General features: G+C 40.1%; 1 protein-coding gene across 1 annotated transcript in view; it reads left to right on the top strand.

Moving 5' to 3' along the window:
* The window catches only part of PREX2 (phosphatidylinositol-3,4,5-trisphosphate dependent Rac exchange factor 2), a gene marked incomplete at its 5' end in the record, with an annotated part of 339557 nt that overhangs the window by 80223 nt on the left and 240846 nt on the right, over positions 1-18488 (top strand). Inside the window, 3 exons of the mRNA XM_004697526.4 lie at positions 948-1019; positions 4920-5042; positions 7217-7321. Of these exons, the coding sequence (XP_004697583.2) occupies positions 948-1019; positions 4920-5042; positions 7217-7321 (300 nt within the window). The remainder of the gene's footprint in view (positions 1-947; positions 1020-4919; positions 5043-7216; positions 7322-18488) is intronic.

Below are 18488 nucleotides of genomic sequence, written 5' to 3'. Positions count from 1 at the left end.
TGTTTTTTTTTTATGAGGTTTATCCATGTTTTGTCTAATCATTGTTTTTTTGGTCGATGTGTGTTTGTTTGCTTTTTGTTTGTGCTTTTTATAAATTTCTGTATATGAAATTCAGGAGAGGTAGATCAATTGGATTGATAATTGCCTGGGGTCATGGCAGGGGAGGATGGGGGAAATGGGGCATAAACAAAAATGAGTATGAAAAGAAAGTGTTCTGAAGTTTATTGTCATGATGATTGCATAGATCTTAATGTGGATGAGTGATTATATCGTATAACATGTGGACATACATTCCAACAAAACTATCTTTAAAATAATAGAAATGTTAACAATAGTAGTGAACTTAATTACCTAACAATAGAACTATGAAAGGCTCTGAAATACAAATCCTGCCTTCCTCAAACCAAAGGATAGCAGAAAAAGAAAATTCTCTAATTCTTCCAGGAAGGGGTCAATCTTGGAAATGATTCTTAGCAGTCATGGAAATCAACAACCCCCCCCTCCCCGCCCCCCATACACACACACAGCTCTCTCAGTTATAAGGATGCAAATTCAGAATTTATGGCCCCTTAATTTTTTTTTATTAGAAGTACTGTTTTAAAGAATCTGTTTTGCTCCCTTTGTACTTTACAAGCCTTAGAAATTTTTTCTTAGAAGAACATCTTATGATATACTTTTGGTATCCTGGTAGATGAATTTCTTTCTTATATACTGGGTTCTAAAGTTTACACTCTGCCAGAACATGGTAACGAATTCCCAGCACCAATACCGAGTAGATTTCATGTTGTATGACAAATTATTTTTATTCTCAACAATTGGATTGTTAAACTTTTATTCCCAGTAAACAAAAGGTTCTGATCAATCACCAGAGTTTGCTCCTAATATAAAGCGATTCTGATTCAAATACCCAATGTGAACTTCATACTGCCCTTTCCTGTTTTGTGCAGGCATTCTTACACAGGATGAACCAGTGTGCTGCATCCAAAGTTGACAAAAATGTAACAGAAGAAACAGTGAAGGTGAGTGGTACAATTTGCCTTTGACCCAAGCATGAGTTTCTGATAGATACAATTTTACTGTGAGCTGTTACTTCAGAAGCTTTCAGATGGTCTTCCTTGCAATTTGAATATTGTGCCAGTCATTTGTGTAAGTGATAATTAAAAAAATAGGCAACTCGTGTTTGGGGAAACACGTGACTAAAAGGATGACATAGATGAGATGAAAATATTTTGTAATGGAGGTGGAGCGCTTTGGAAATGTTTGAAAAGAGGAGGAAAATGAATCTGAGACTTAAACAACCTTTAGGCCTCTGAGAAGGGAGGGAACTGGCCAATGTGGAAAATGATGGCTTGAGAAATCTGAGAAAGGCCAGGTGTGAGCAAACAAAATTTCCAATATCTGTTAGCACTGAAAGAAAACTGGATTTGAATGGTCTATTGGTGCAGAAATGCCACTTAATATAGCTTAAATCAAGGAACAAATGTTGATGGAATTTCTTTTCAATTTTTGGCAAGCAAAATTGAAACGTTAACAACAACAAGTAAAAAATGATGATATAATTTTGAAAGGCCAACAATATTCTCCTTGCAAATACCTATTATCAACAACACCAACAGTGATTATACATGTGAATCTCACTAGATGGTTTATACAGAAATCAATGGACTACATCTATGGAAAGACATAATGGAGAAGTTCAATATAACCAGCTAACACTAGGCCATCATCTTTCTGTGTAGCAGAACAGCAATTACTAATATGCAAGTTGGAATTGAAGCTGAAGAAAAATAAAACAAGTAACAAGAGCCAAATTCTGACCTTGATTACATCCTCCATGAATTTAGAGACCATCTTAAGAACAGATTGAATACTAATGACAGAAAACAAGGCCAATTGTAGGATGACATTAAGAACTTCATACCGGAGGAAAGCAAAAGTTCACTAAAATGACAAGAAAGCAAGAAAAGACCAAAGTGGATTCAGAAAAGTCTTGGAAATGTACTTTTGATTATTGACTAGCTGAAGCAAATGGAAGAAATAATAAGTAAAACAGCTGAACAGAAATATTCAAAGGGCAGATTGAAAAGACAGAGTAAAATATTAAATGAAACGTGCAAAGACCTGGAGTTGGGGTACTAAAGGAGAGGAATATGCTCAGTGTATCATAAGCTGAGTTAAAATTCAAGCCTTGCGTTGGAATACTGGAGAATTTTATGGAAAAATATAGAACTATGCAGGAAGCATTAGACAAAGATTAAAGAATACACAGAGTCACTGTACCAAAGATAATTGATTGACATTCTACCATTTCAAGGGGTGGCATATGATCAAGAATGAATAGTATTGGAGGAAGAAGTCCAAGCGTCACTCAAGGCATTAGTGAAAAACAAGGTACCAGGAGTTGATGGATTATCAATGGAAATGTTTCAAAAGCTGTTGAAGCCATAGAAGTAGTCATTTGTCTATGCCAAGAAGTCTGGGAGACAGCTACCTGGTTAACTGAGCGGAAGAGATCCCATATCTGTGCCCTTTCCAAAGAACAGTGACTCAACAGGACGCAAAAATGTTTGGACAATATACTTAATACACCTACTAGTATGATTTTGCAGAAGATCATTCAACAATGGCTGCAGCAGTACATTGACATGGAGCTGCCAGAAATTCCAGCTGGATTTAGAACAGTACTTGGAACTAGGGATATCACTGTTGCTATCAGATGGCTCTTGGCTGAAAGCAAAAAGTACTAGAAAGATATTTATAGTTCTGCTTTATTCACTTTGCAAAGGCATTAGATGATGTATATCACAATGAACTATGGTTTGAATATTGATTGAAAAAGGGGACTTCGAGAACACTTCATGTTGTCATGAGAACTGTACCGAGACCAAGACATAGCTGTTCATACAGAAAAGAAGGAGTTAATACTGCACGTGCATGGTTTAAAATCAGGGAAAGTGTGGGTCAGGATTGTATCCTTGCACCCTACTTATGCAATCTGCATGCTGAGTGAATGACGAGAGACTGGCCTCTCTGAGGAAGAAGGAATCAGGGTTGAAGGAAGGCTTTGTAACAATCTGAATATGCAGAGGCCACAGCTTTGTTTGCTGAAAGCAAAGCAGACTTGAAACACTTGCTGATGAAACATTTTTTTTGAAAACCACAGCCTTCAGTATGAATTGTAACTCAATGTAAAGCAAATCAGAATCCTTACAGCTGGACCAATGGACAACACCATGATCAAGAACAAACTGTAAGTTGTCAGTGTTTCATTTTACTTGGATCTACAATGAACCCTCATGGAAAGGGGAGTCACTGAATCAAAGAACATACCACACTGGGCAAGTCTGCTGCACAAACCCTCTTTAAAGTGTTGAAGAACAAGGTCATCACTTGGAGGGCTAAGATGTGCCTGATTCATGCCAGGCTATTTTCAACAGCCTCATATGACAGCTGCGCATGTGGACGCTGTGCACTGTATACGGACGTCTGCAGGAGGGTTGGTGCATTTGAATTACAGTTTCACTGACGGATATTGAAAGCACTGTGGACCGCTAGGAGATTGAGCAAATCTATCTTGGGAAGAAGTCAAGCCAAAATCCTCCTCAGAAGTCAGGATGGTGAGCCTTCCGAGAGCGTTTGGAGATGTCATCAGAAGAAGCCAGTCCCTGGAAAAGGACATTGTCAGCAAAAATGAGGAACCGTCTCAGTGAGCTACATTGACACAGCGGCGGCCGTCAGTGAGCTGAGACAGCATTTGTGGGGCTGGTACCAGACCAGGCATGGTTTTGTTCTGTTGTACATAGGGTCGCTGTGCGTTGTAACTGACCCAAAGGCACTTCAAGAGAACAACAAGTGAAAATGAATGGCACAATAATCGTTATTATTTATCCCAGATGTAAATATTCATATTGATATTTATTTTTCATACCAACTTACTTTTACACGAAAAGCAAAATATGAAAATTGGCATTAAAAGGTCTATGGGAAAATATAATAGGTACTTCCCATAGACTTGTTGAAATATTCATATTTTTAGTGATTTTGTGGGATCTGATATTTGTGGATGCTATGTCTTTCCCACTCAGATTAGTGAATAATTTTCAAATTCTCCCCTAATGGGAACTTTTTAGTTAGGGTGCATTTTGCATGAATAAAGGAAATGTTGTTGCTCAAATTGACTTGACGATACTTTAGTTCGTGTAGTAGGAATTCTGGGCAGAAGAGAAGTTTCAGAAGTGGGGACTCAGTGAGGCTCCGCAGATTGGTTGGTATTCTGTAGCAGTTCCATCCCCTGTCCGGGAATCAGCTCTGCTTCTGGGCCAGCTCCTTCGGGTCTGAAGCCTGAGTCTGTCCCAGCTTTACTTCCACTTTCTGCACCTTCCAGAGGGAGAAAAGGGCCACCTATGCTAGGGTGTCTTTCAGAGCAACAAAAGTCTTTTTTCCTGAATTGTCCCATCAAATATGCCCCCACAGTCTTACCTGTAGTCTTCTTAGGCAAAGGGGGTGGGACGACCGTGCTTGGTCTCGGCCCATTAGGGATTTCCCTGGGAGCCAGGTTCTAGACTCGTGTGCAGTAAGAGGAGGGTGGGGCACATGTGAGTGGATAACCACGGAGGGTACCTGCGTGGTACAGTCGGTTCACATGCTAACTGACAGCTGAAGGTTCAGGTTCATCCAGAGACCCTTTGGAAGAAAGGCCCACTTTCAGAAAGATCTACTTGGGAAAAGCCAGCTGTTGGAAACTGTGGAGCACAGTTCTACTCTGACACACATGGCTTTGTCCGGAGTCGGAGTCTACTCGGTGGGATCAGAAGCCACAGATGCTGTTTTCAGAGGAGAGGGGGGTAATTCTCCCCTGGAATTTCTTTTCTTTCCCTCGCTTCCCTCGAGTGCTCACGTATGCCTGCGTTCACTTACAGATGCTCTTCTCCAACATTGAAGACATCCTGGCTGTACATAAAGAATTTTTAAACGTTGTCGAAGAATGCTTGCAACCTGAACCTAATGCGCAGCAAGAAGTTGGGACCTGCTTTCTACACTTCGTAAGATACAATTTTATAATTATCTTACAACCTCGGTCCCCCTGTGTGTTAAGGTTTAGCTTTTGGCATAGCAGTGTGTGGGGCTTTCACGTTAGAAGTTAAACTTGACACACCAATAGTCTGGGGCCTTTTAAGGCCACTGCAAATCTATTTAGAGCCAGGAAGTGGAAGAATGCCTCACAGCATCCATTTTATTCAGTGGAGAATAAGCAGCCCTTTCTTTTTCCCAACACATTAGTCCTTCTGTCATATCTAGCTTTGAATTCTAATGAATATTCAGGCTGTTTATAATGAGTGAATATTTATGGGTCCCTCAAACTCAGAAGATTTTTTGGGGGGGCTGCAAGTCATGATCTTTTTATGGTGCGCTGACCCTCTTCGAATGTTTTCTTTCGACAGACACATAGGTGTGCGAAATGAGGGATTTTAGGTGCGCTTCGGCCCATAGCTGAATTCCTGTTCAGGAATAGATGATTACGCGGAAGGCTGTACTCAGTAGTGTAGAATAATCAGCCAGTACGCCTTTGCAGATATCATTTAATTCAAATCTCTTATCCCTACTTGGGTGACTATTTTCATGTCTTTTTATATGCTAGATGGAATTGATTATGTAATATATATGGAAAGTAAAAAGCCATCTGGTAAGTCCAAAAAATAAAAATAAAAGAATGACTGCTATTGAGAGTACTATGACAGTGATGGCTAGTCTTTAGAATACCAATTTAAGTGCATTTATTTGTCAACGCACTACACAATTAACGTTCTGTTTTGAAGTGTACTATAGAATAGTGTCACAGATCACACATTTAAATTTTTTTCATTTAGTTTTTATAAAGATATTCGTATTTAAGTATGTAGGAAGCTATATACATGTAGGAATCTGTGTATGCTCATTTAATAGTTGGAAAATAATCTGTAAAGCTGCCTGTATCAAAAGTGGAAAGAAGCCCCTTGGGCATAGGAAGATCAAGCTATATTTTTCTTGAGCTTGGCTGTAAGCTAGCCATGGATGTGTCTACTAACTGGATTCTGTTCCCTTTAAAGAAAGACCTGGAATGTCCTGCCACTTGGAGTAGGTGCTAGTTCAGTCCAGAGGCTACACAGGGGAATTTTGCACCCTGGCATCCATTTCCAGAGTAACACTTTATGAATCTGTCGTCCATGAATTTAGCTAAGCTGTCTTTGAAGTTTGCTTTCTTCTGGGTCTTCAGATAAGTGACTCAGTACATTCTTTACCATCTATCTAAGATAACACTTAATTTTTTCTCCAAGGATACCCTTTGTCTAACAGGAGATCAGTTTTCCCCCCTTTTATGGGCACTGCTTTGGTCAATAGTGATCATAACCACTCTGGGGAAATCTTAACGAATGGAAGGTAGTTAGGGACCAGGAGAGTGAAATCCTTTTTGAAACCGTCTCCTGTGTTTCACTATGAAGCACGTTCAGTGTGTGTCCATTTGCCTATAAATCTTGAGTCTGTCTATCACTGCACTGGAAATTTACACCGAATTGTCCAAGTTTTGTGTTTTGGAGCTATATAGGATTGCTAATCCTTTACAATCAGACAGCTGTTTGAAACTAGCTACTATGCCTTTGCTTTTTAAACTAGCATTGATCTCTCTGAAATGCTCTCTTGTAGTCTCTTGACTAAAGTATCTGATTGTCTTTGTCACCTTTACCCCCTTTTGATTCGCTTCTGATTTGTCAGTGTCCCTCTTCCTGATAATTCAGATGGCCGCATATGACGTCTCAGGTGCTGTATCCCTCTGTTCCACTGGGATCTGACGAGTGTTTTCCCTCAGCTCAAAGTCACCTTCTTCCCTCTCTCTGCCTGTAGATCGTGGAGGCACCTCCTCATCTCTGTGGACCTTCCTCAGGGGTCAGTTCCCCTTTCAGGCCATATTTGGATCATGTTGACAAGATAAATTTGAGTACCAAGTACATTCCCTGTGTTGCTACTCCTTGCCTGTATCCAACTGGACTATAATTATGTATCTCTTTCCATTTAAAGATATTATTCTTCAGAGACCAGAGAACATAAACATATTTAAAATTTTGCACACAGTATAGGTCTTGAAACAGTGAACACATAATAAAGTTTTTTGAACCTCACAGAGATGACAATTTCATGGGTAGTATAATGATTAGATTTTTCTTCTTACTTGAATTCACAGAAAGACAAGTTTCGTATCTATGATGAGTATTGTAGCAACCATGAGAAGGCACAAAAATTGCTTCTTGAGCTTAACAAAATAAGAACAATCCGGACCTTTCTTTTGGTAAGTATATATTTATATGCTTGTTTAATGCTGTTACTTGTTGGTAGATACAGTAAAAGCCAGGAAATAGCGTTAATGTGGTGTAAAGGTCTACGTACACCTTTAAAACAAACAAAAAATATAGCCAGGCTAGGGAACTAGAGTTCTTAGATAAACTTAAGAAGTGAGAGTTAGGATAAGTTTACATATGACTATGGATTATTTGTGAGACCCCACAGTATTCTAGTTAGAAAAGACACTTAGGCTAGAGTTCCTCATTGCTTTTATATCTTAGAGCTTATCGATGTTTTTGTATTCCCTCACTCTCTAGGGTTTTATTTATTTATTTATTTGTTTATTTGCTTCTGTAAAGATAGCTATAAGTAGGTCAACAGCAGTTTTCATAATTTATCTAGAATAGCACCAATGAACACATATTTGGGCAGTTCCTTGGACAGTCTGATTGACAGTGGGGACCATGTTTCACGTATACACAGACAATTCAATGTCTAGCAAATTAAGGAGCTATCAGCACAAGCCAGTTTGAAGAGCGTTCTACCACCTCCAAAGTTTCCTGCTTGCCTGGCTACAGGCAATCTCTCCTCCCACTTTCAGACCTAGGCAAGTAGGGCTGTGCTTTCCATCTCGATAGATTTGCCCTTTCTGGACATTTCAAATAAAGGACGTCCTGCCATGTCATTTTTTTTTTGCGCCTGGTTTCTTTGGCTTATGGGACATGTATCAGTCAGGTTTCCATTCCTTTTTTATCGCTGACTTGTATTCCACTCTGTGACAGTGCCACCTTTAGTGTTATTTGCTAATGAACGGAATAAATAAGATGGCTATGAACATTTATTTGTAAATCTCGAGTAGAGAGTTGAATTGATGGGTCATACTGTGAATTTATATTTAACGTATTAAAAAACTGTCAAATGGTTTGCCAATGCAATTAGGCTAAGTCCATTAGAAATGTGCGAGACTTCTAGCTTCTCTAGGATTTTGCCACTACTTGTTCTTACTGGTTTTCATTTTTGAAATTGTAAATACATTGAAAAAGTCGCGTGCTTTAATTGTTATTTTTGAGAATACCAACAAGTGATATGGATTCCATATTTTGAGTTGAGTAACTCTTCCCCCACCCCCCCTTCTGAGTTGTCCCTGCCTAATGAACACCTAAGGCCCTCTGGAGGCAGAGTCTTTACGGATCTGGCCGTGATGGGGGAAAGTCAGCAGTCAGCTGCTCCAAGGGAGAGAGAAGGGGCTTTCTATCCCCATCAACAGTGACGGTCTCGTGAAACCCCTGGGGGCAGTTCTACTCTGTCCTGTAAAGGTTGCTATGAATCAACCTTGATTCAATGGCAATGGCTTTGGTTTGGAAAGTCATACAAACTCACTAACCCCTAAATTTCCTATATAATTTTTCCATTTGCTCTTGTCAATTTGGTACCATATAGGTAAAAGTATAATGCTCAAAGAAGATATTCTTTACTAATTAATAGCTAGTTTTAAGAGGACTTTTCAAACTCAATGATAGCAAGTCAATTCTGCTTCATAGTGACCCTTTTGGACAGTGCTCCTTGGGTTTCCAAGAATGTAAATCTTTTGGGGCAGTAGAAAGGTTCATCTTCTCCTTCAGAGTGGCTGATGGTTTGAACTCCTGAGCTTCCAGGTAGCAGCCCAGTTCACCCGCTACATGACCAGGATTCCTAAGAAGGCTCAACGAGCTGGTTTTCATGGAATAGAGGTATTCTGGAAGGCCAGATGAAACCCTGAAACGGTTGCCTTGAAATAATCTTAAACTTTAAACAAAGAAATAAACCCTTAATCAGCCCCTTAGGAAGACTTAAAGGCCTATTTTTGGTTAAAGTGTTTTCACCAATTCACAATTTTAAATTGTTGTATATTATTTGGCTTTTCTAATTTTTCTGAATGAGTTTAGGTGATTTATGTCATGCTAGGCAATCCGTGTCTATCGGAATTTGGCAGTTCTATCCAAGTTGTACAGTTTGTTGGCATTAGGTTGCTTTTTGAATTTTCTTATAATCATTTTAATCTCGGGAGTGTTGGCAATGATGTTCATTCTTTCCTGATGTTATCATTTTCCTATTTTTCCATTTTTGATCAGTCTAACTTAAGCACTGTCAATTTTTTTGACCTTTTCTACGACCCAAATTGGATTTTGTAGACTTTTTTCACCCCCTAAAGATGATCTGTTATCTGTTTCATTGGTCTCCAACCATATATTTATTATACACCCACACCTCCCTTAGGTTCCAAAATCCAGGTTGTTATGGGGCAATTGTGTTTAGGCTACAAGTGTCATTTCAGAGGTGGCCCAATGGCTCTACAACTTCTCTTACCAGCTCGCTTGTCTCCATGCCCTGATTTCTGTATTTTGAGTCAGAATGTGATGTTTAAAACCACAGAATTGCTGATCTGGCTTAGATTTACAGCCAGGAGGGAAGCTACACCTCCTCTACCCGCATTTAGTTATTACTCACCATGAAAATATGTACAGACTCAGAACTACTGCTCTTTGGCCCCAGTGCCCCAAATGAGCAAACAGTGGATGGCAGGGTCTAAGTAGCAGTGACTGCTGCATGTCCAAAACTGGGCTCTCTGTTGCCTTCTCACGGCCTCCTGAATTGAAGTCCTACCTCTGATAAAGTGGTGGGCAATCACTTTACCTACCTCTGATAAAGTTTGTGGGCTCAACTCCGATTCAAGAATGTCATAAAGCATACGTGCAGATGAATGGCCCAATCCCACCTGCTGGCTTTTCTGCCCCACTCTGAGTGTATTTGCATCCAAGATTGGAGAGAGAGGGATCCAGGACTTGGGGTTCAGGACACATGGGTCCTTACCTGACTTTAAGACAATTAAAGATTTTTACGGTTGTCGTGAATGCAAAATGCTGAATAATGGTAATAGATAGTCGGCAAGTGATGGGTAAGTGTATCTTTTCTCTGAGTTTACTTGGGTCTTTCTCTAGTGTCCTGTTGGGAAAGCTTAGTTAATTCGTTGAGGTCCTTTCTCTTGCCTCACTACGAAGTGTTAAAAGCTCCGGATTTGCTCCATCCACTACTTTTGTTGCAGCCCGTGATTTGCACACCTTGCTCTCTCCATTCCATTCCATCTCAAAACTAAAGCTCCCGTTTCCTCTGTGGTCCAGTTGTTCCATTATTTATTTAGAAGTTTGTGTGGAGAGGCACTTTGTCATAGAACTCTCATACCCCTGTGGATCTTCCCAGGAGGGGATTTGATTGCCTTTGTTCTGGTCTACTTTTTAAAGCGTGCTTGTATCATGAACAACTTTGGAAGGTAGAGATATTGTATTACCCCATAGCAGTGGGCATCCATTCTTACCACCCATTATAAAAGATTCATGTCTCCTAACCCCCAGTTTCCTCTCTTGCCATGAAGCTCTCTGCATGAAATTGTATGTCCCCTGGCCCTCTAATATGGTACCTGCTAGAACTGGGGCTTTAGAAGCTGACTTAAAAATGATTAGTGCTATTTTTGTCATGAACTGCTTTAGGGGTCTGCTGTTCTCTGCTAGCACCCATGAAACTATTGTAGGCAAACTTCTTAGCTTGCAAGTAGGGAAAAATCTTAGACTTCTTATCGTTTGGATATATGGCTGTTTTATTTATCAATATGGCACATATCCCCCCAAATGTATTCTTGTGTGGATTTATTTAATTTCATTGGTGCTGGATAAATTCCTTAAATCCTTCTAAATCATTGAGACTTTTTTATGGCCTAGCATATGGTATATCCTATAGAATAGAATATTCTATGTAGCTTGAAAATTAAGTATATTCAGTTGCAATTGGGTGGAGTGAATTATAAATGCCAAGTTAATTTGGTTATTAGTGTTGTTAAGATTTTATGTACCATAATCTGTAGGTGTTCAGTCAGTTATTAATAGTGAGGTATGGAAATACTCAACCACCATGGTCAAATTGCCTGTTTCACCTTTCAATAATATTAGTGCTTAGTTTGTATGTTTGGGGCTGTGTCGTTAGATGTATATGCATTAAAATAGTTATAGTTGTATTGATATTTTTCATGTCTTGATGTCTGCTCTATCTGATAAGCAGAGTTGATGGTCTGCTATGTTAACCCCCTACCTAACTCATACATAATACAAAATTTAAAAATTAGAATGCCATATGAAATAAAATTAGAATGTCATATCATGATATAAAATGAATATGGCATATAAAACATGTAGGATGTAACTAATACAGTACTTGGGGGAAGTATATAAAGCATACATTCAAAAAGAAACTCACTAAAATTGAATCAATTCTGACTGCAGTCAATACTATAAGACAAATGCCAGTTTATCTGGATGTCTCCTGGGTCACCAGACTTGGCAACTCATTCTCTCTAAGTATTTGGTTACAGCTAAGACATTTTTGTAACTCTCCCCTATCTATGCTTACTGCACCCACAGATACATTTGCAGCATATATAACTACATGTGTAGGAATATCCTGTTATAACTACTGCTCTAGTAGACAGCAGTATAAACCCTAAACCTTGAAACAATGGCCTTTAGCTATTCTTCAGGCCTGGAACCTAACTTCAATCAGTGGCTCAACTTTCAGACAAACTATAGAGAGACCTTTAAAGTGAGCAATAGCTCCAGAATGGGATGCACTCCTTACAGAAATCAGTCATGTGAGATGAACAAGCAAACTGCTCAGAAGGCAGGATGGAATCGGAAAGAAAGACAAGTGGTAAATACAGAGGAGAAGTGGAAAGAGTGGAGTTACATTCGAGGGACTGCAATCAATGTTTTGAATAAAAATGCATGTGAATTTTTGAATGGAAAAGAATTTTGATGTTACTTTTCATTCAATCACAACAAACAAGCTTGAAGTTGCAATACTGAAGGATTCTATGAACAAAATATGAAACTATGCATAAAACATTCAAAATATCTGGAAGAAATACACAGAACCAAGATGGGTAGCATATGACCAAGAACAGACAGTACTGAAGAGAGAATTCTAAGCTACGTCGAAGGCTTAGGTGAACCACAGCTGCATAAAGTGATGAAATAGCAGTTGAAATGTCTCAATCAATGGATATAGCTCCGGAGGGACTCAGTTGCCTAGGCCAATACATTTGGGAGATATCGACATCATCAACTGACTGAAAAAGATTTATATTTTTGGCCATTCCAAATTAGGTGGAAGTTATTGAACAAAGTAACTAATAACACATGCAAACCAAATTTTGCTGAAAATAATTTTAAGTGTGTCAGCTATACCTTGAAAGGAATTGCTAGAAATTAAAGCCAAACTGAGAAGAGGGTAGGAAGGAGGGATATCCTTCCTGATGTCAGAGAAATGTTGGCTGAAGGCAGAGAATATGAGAAAGATGTTTACATCTCTCTTATTGACTTTGCAGAAGTCTATCTGTGGGTCATAACAGTCTGTGCTGCGGACAATGATTCCCAAAGACTTCACGGTGCTCACAGACCGAGAGGCAGTCAGTCATTCAGCACAAGTGGATACTGCGTGGCTGAACATCAGGAAAGGTGTAGGTCAAGGTTGTTTCCTGTTGCCATGTTTATTCAGGGTATCTGCTGACTGAATCACTGGAGCAGAAGAATGAAGTATTCATACAGGAGAAGGTGAACAACCTGTGCTATGCAGAGAACGCAATCTCGCTTTGCTGAAAAGGCAGAAGACTTGAAACACTTACTGGTGAGGATCAGGGACTACCGTCTTCAGTATGAATTTGACAACTCAATGTAAGAAAAACAAAAATCCTCATAATTGGACCCAAAAGCACCATCATGTTACACGAAGAAAATGTTAAAGTTGTCAAGGATTTCCTTTTACGTAGCTTCACAACCAATACCCATAGAAACAGCCATTAATAAATCCGATATTGTATTGCATTATTTAAATGTTCTGCCCAGAGAGCTTTAAAGTGTTTAACAGGAAAGATATCACTTTGGGGACCAAGGTATTTTCATTTAAAGTAACAGTGGACCCAATCCCTGGTATTTTCATTCTCCTTATATGCATGTGGATGCTGTGTAATCACTTAGGAAGATTGAAGAACTGATTCATTTGAACTGCTGCACTGGCAAAGAATATTGAATATATCATGTGATGCTTGAAGAACAAACAAAACGGAGCTGGAAAAAGTACAACCAGAATGTTCCTCAGAAGCTAGGATGGCAGACCTTGTCTCATGTATTTTGCACATGCCGGTCCCTGGGGAGGAACATCACACTCAGTAGATCGTCAGCTGAAAAGAGAAAGACTTTCAAGGAGATAAATGGGTTCAGTGGTTTGAACACTAAGCTCATACAGAGCAATGAGTCCAGATCATTGATAGAAATTTTTGTTTTTTCTATTCCTGAACTTCGTTTTTAATTCCCAGGTGAGATGATAATTCCTTAGTCTTTATTTGTGTTTCTCTAATGGATAACCAGAGAAGCTGGATTCTATGAAGAAGAATGTGACATCAGGTGTGCGGAAGTCTTATTAACAACTGCAATGTGCAGATACAACCTTGCTTTCTGAACGTGAGGAGAATTTGAGGCACTTGCTGATGAAGATCGAGAATTCCAGCCTGCAGTATGGATTTCAACTCAGTGTAAAGAAAACCCCAATCCTCACCACTGGACCAATCAATAGGTAGCATCATGTAAAATGGAGCAACGATTGAAGTTGTCAAGGATTTCATTTGTATTGGATTCACCATCAATGCTCGTGGAAGCACCAGTCAAGAGACCCAAAGAGTCATTGCAGTGTGTAAATCTTCTACACAAGAGCTCTTTGAAGCATTGAAAATCAATGTTACATTGAGGATGAAGGTATTTTCTAATATGTTTATCACCATTTACTCCGAAGGAGGAAGATGAGACTATAAACTCCTGTAAAGTGTTAGACTCTTGGAAACCTGTCCTGTAGAGTCACTATGCATTGAAAGCCACACTATTTCAGTGAGATTTTTTTTTCTTTCTGTCATATGCAAGTGAAGGTTGGATATTAAATAAAGAAGGCTGAAGAAGAATTGATGCATTTGAATTATGGTGCCAACAAAAAATACTGAAAGTACTTTTGACTGCCAAAGGAACAAACACATCTGTCTTGAGTAAAGTACAGCAGGATGCTCCTTAGGGGCAAGGATGGCAAGATTTAGTTTCACCTACTTTGGACATGTCGAGAGACCAGCCCTGGAAAAGAACACCGTACTTGATAAAGCAGCGGGGCAGCTAAACAGAGGAAGGCCTCAGTGTTCTGGGTGGACACAGTGGCTACGACAATGGGTGCAAGCATAAGACCAACTGTGAGGATTGAGCAGGACTGGGCAATGTTGTGCTCTGTTGGTCAAAGGGTTGCTATGATTCAGAACCAATTCGATGGTACCCAACAACAACAATGGATAATAATAATGATAATTTCTTTTATGTGTTTGTTGGTCACTTAAAAATCACCTTTAGTGACATACGTGCTCATGTCCTCATGATAAAAAATTTGATCATTTGTCTTTCTGTTGTTGAGGTGTTGACATTTTCTAAAATTGTAAAATTGGTTCCTTGTTTCATATTTCATCTAAGATACTTTGTGCAAAGCCTGAGAGTTAGAAAACCAAAAAGGATGAACATGCTCAGCATATCTTAAACTGAAAGAACTCAAAGACCTCAAGAAAACTTCAAGCCTTCAGTTGTAATATCGCAAGAGTCATTGAGCAAAATATTGAACTATTATTTGAAACATCGAGAAAAGATTGGAAGAATACACAGAGTCACTTCACCAAAAGAACAAATCGATCTTCATGCATTCTAAGAGATATCATCTGAACAGGGTTGTCAGCGGTCCTTAGGGAAGCTGTCCAAGCTGCACAGAAACCACCAGCCCCAAACAGGGCTCCCCGATTTGGTGGAATGCAAACTGAAATGTTCCAGCAAGCTGATGAAGTACTGGACGCACACTCTGTGCCGGGAAGTTTGGAAGATAACTGACTGGAAGTGATCCATGTTTTTACCCATCCCAAAGAAAGGTGACCCAACAGATGCTCAACTTATAGAACAATATCACTGATAACACATGCAAGTAAAATTTTGCTGAAAGTTATTCAACAACAATTGCACATATCGAGAGGAAGCCACCATAGACTCAGGCCACATTCAAAAGAGGACGTGGAACAAGATATATCATTGCTGATGCCACTTTGATCTTGGCCGAAAGCAGAGAATACCAGAAAGATGTTTACTTGTGTTCGGTGCGAACCATAACAAACTTTGGATGGCCTTGAGAATAATGGGGATCCTCGAACACTACATCGTACTCATGCAGAACCTGGATGGTTTTGCATGGATCATGGATCAAGAGGCAGTTGTGGGAACACAGCAAGGGATAGTGCATGGTTCAAAATCAGGAAAGATGTGCCTCGGGGTTGTGTGCGCTTACCATATTTATTCCATCTCTATGCTCAGCAAATAATCACAGAAGCTTGATTATATGAAGAAAAATGTGGCATTAGGATTGGAAGAATGCTTATTAACAACCTTCAATGTATAGATGACACAACCCTGGTTGCTGAAAGTGAGGGGGATTTGAAGATCAAGGATTGCAGCCTTCACTATGGATTTCAACTCAGTGTAAAGAAGACCACAGTTCTCACAACTGGACCATTATTATAAAACGAGAAAAGATTAAAATTGTCAAGGATTCCAACTTGCTCAGAAGAGCCACAATCAGTGCTTGTGGAAGCAGCAGTCAAGATATCGAATGGTGCATTGCATTGGGTGAATTTGTTGCACAAGATCGCTTTAAAGCAGTGGTTCTCAACCTTCCTAATGCCGTGATCCTTTAATACAGTTCCTCATGTGGTGGTGACCTCCAACCATAACATTATTTTCATTGCTACTTCATAACTGTAATTTTGTTAGTGCTATAAATTGGGAGACCCCCAATGAGGTCACAACCCATAGGTTGAGAACTGCTGCTTTAAAGTGTTGAAAGCCAAGATGTTAGTATGAGGAATAAGATGTGCCCCACCATGGTCATTTTCTATTGCCTCTGTGTTAGGTAGGGTTCTCTAGAGAAGCAAAATCAGGACACTTATGAATAGATAGATAGATAAGTTTATAAAGCAGAAAGGAATGTGACAGCAAATTAGTTCACACAGCAGTCCAGAGAGCTCAGTGCAACTCACTTTCGTGGGACAGTTAATTATACTGTAAGTATTTCCAACTCACATGGCCATTAGCCCAAAGCCAAGGAAACAGTGGGAAAATGAAGATGTGAGCTGTAGCAGAGGCCAGGGGTGAAGCAGGACACTGTGGGGCCTCACAGTGTAGTAATGTGAAGTGGCTGGCTGGAGATATGCCATCTGGAATGGTGGCAAGATGAGTAGAGGCGGCCCACTGGCAGCAGACACAGCAAGGTGGGGTGGCGCTGTGGCACGGGACAGCACTGCACAGTGACACCATCACCGGACTTGGCTGGGCGGATCAGAGCACTGCAAGGCCTACAGGTAGCACAGCACATGTGTTGAGGCAGGGCAGCTAGATCAGGCAGCATGCTTGCCCAAACACCAGGGAGAGAGACCGAGTGGCCCACCTCCAGACAGCCGTTTATCTCGGTGGCACCTCCAAAGGTGGTCATCAAGCTGCGACCTGATTGACAGGCTAAACCCCACCCATGTCTTCTTACAGGTGCCGTGTTGGCACCACAAACCCATCACAGCCTCTGTGCATGTGAAAGTTGGAAATTGAATAAGGAAGCCTGAACATGAATTGGCGTTGCCAAAGAATACTGAAGGAATCCTAGACTGCCAAAAGAACAAACAAATCTTGGAAGAAGTACAGTGAAAGTACCATGGACTGCCTAAAGAACAAACAAATATATCTTGGAAGAAGTGCAGCCACAATGCTCCTTAGAAGCAGGATCTGTTAGACTTCGGACACGTTGTGAAGAGAGACTAAGCCCCGGAGAAAGGTATCATGCTCAGTGAAGTAGCAGACTATTGAAAAGAGGAAGATCTTCAACAAGACAGATGGACACGGGGGCTTCATTGATGCGCCCCAACAGAAGAACCACTGTGAGGATGGCTCAGCACCTTTGGGATTCTGGTTGGCTGTACATTGATTGGGCCACTAGGCGTTGGAACCAGCTGGAGAGCACCCAACGACAGCAAAGCAGACTTGGAAGAACTTTGAAACGTGTCCTCATAAACAAGTATCTTGAGTATTCTCATAGCATACAACTTGTTAGCTTCTTTAATTAACTCATTAATCAAGAATTTTTCCTGTGAGTTCTATGTAGCCATCGCAATGGATATGAGAACCTCACTCCCTGCCAGTGAGTCGATGCGGACTGTAACCGTTCATGGTACAGAAAGCCCTGTATTTCTCCCTAGGAGCAGCTGGTGGTTTCAAACGTCGGGCCTTGTAAATCACAGCCCAACTAGTAACCACTATGCCAGCCGGGCTCCAAGAAACCAGTGAAGTAAAATAGAAAACACTAAGTAAGACGTAGGTAAGAAGTCTAGAAGTTCTGATTGTCCCAAAGCAATCTTGTATGCTTTGCAATTTGTGGAAGTACAGTTCTTCATTTTATTCTTTTGTTTATTTTTTAAAATTTTAGTTCTGTGTTGACTTTCCCTCTTTCATTTCTTTTCTGAAAAGTGCTATAGGTGTACGGTTGGTTGATGGCACTGACAATGATCAACCGTGCAACCCTTCCCCCAATCAACATTATGTTTCAATCCCTGTTAGTCCCTCCTGCCCCCTCCGTCACATCCCTGGTAACCACTAATAAACTTCGGCCTCTATGCATTCATTTATCTTTTCATTTCATGTTAGTTGCATTTACTGCTTTTAGATTTTCCACCTGTTCAATTTTATTAATCCTTTCAAAGAACCAACTTTTTGTGTGTTTGGTTTCTTCTATTTTATGTTTCATGTTTCACTGAATTTTTGCTCTAAACTTTTAAATTTCCTTTCCTCAAAGGCACTGCAGGTTTATTTTCTTGGTCTTTTCCTAATTGTTAGAGATGTTCCATTAAGGGATTGATCAGGGCTTTCCTTCCCCGCCCGTCCCCCCCATGTGTGTCTTTTCTTGCTATAAATTGCCCTCTGAGCACAGCATTAGCTGTGTCCCAAAGGTTTGGGTGTTGTACTTTCACTCTCATATGTTTCAGAGGA

The sequence above is a fragment of the Echinops telfairi genome, unplaced genomic scaffold, assembly GCF_000313985.2.
Source record: "Echinops telfairi isolate 266 unplaced genomic scaffold, ASM31398v2 ScPeMD7_1;HRSCAF=3_0, whole genome shotgun sequence".
Taxonomy (NCBI): Eukaryota; Metazoa; Chordata; class Mammalia; order Afrosoricida; family Tenrecidae; genus Echinops; species Echinops telfairi.
This window is presented reverse-complemented; position numbering and strand designations above follow the sequence as displayed.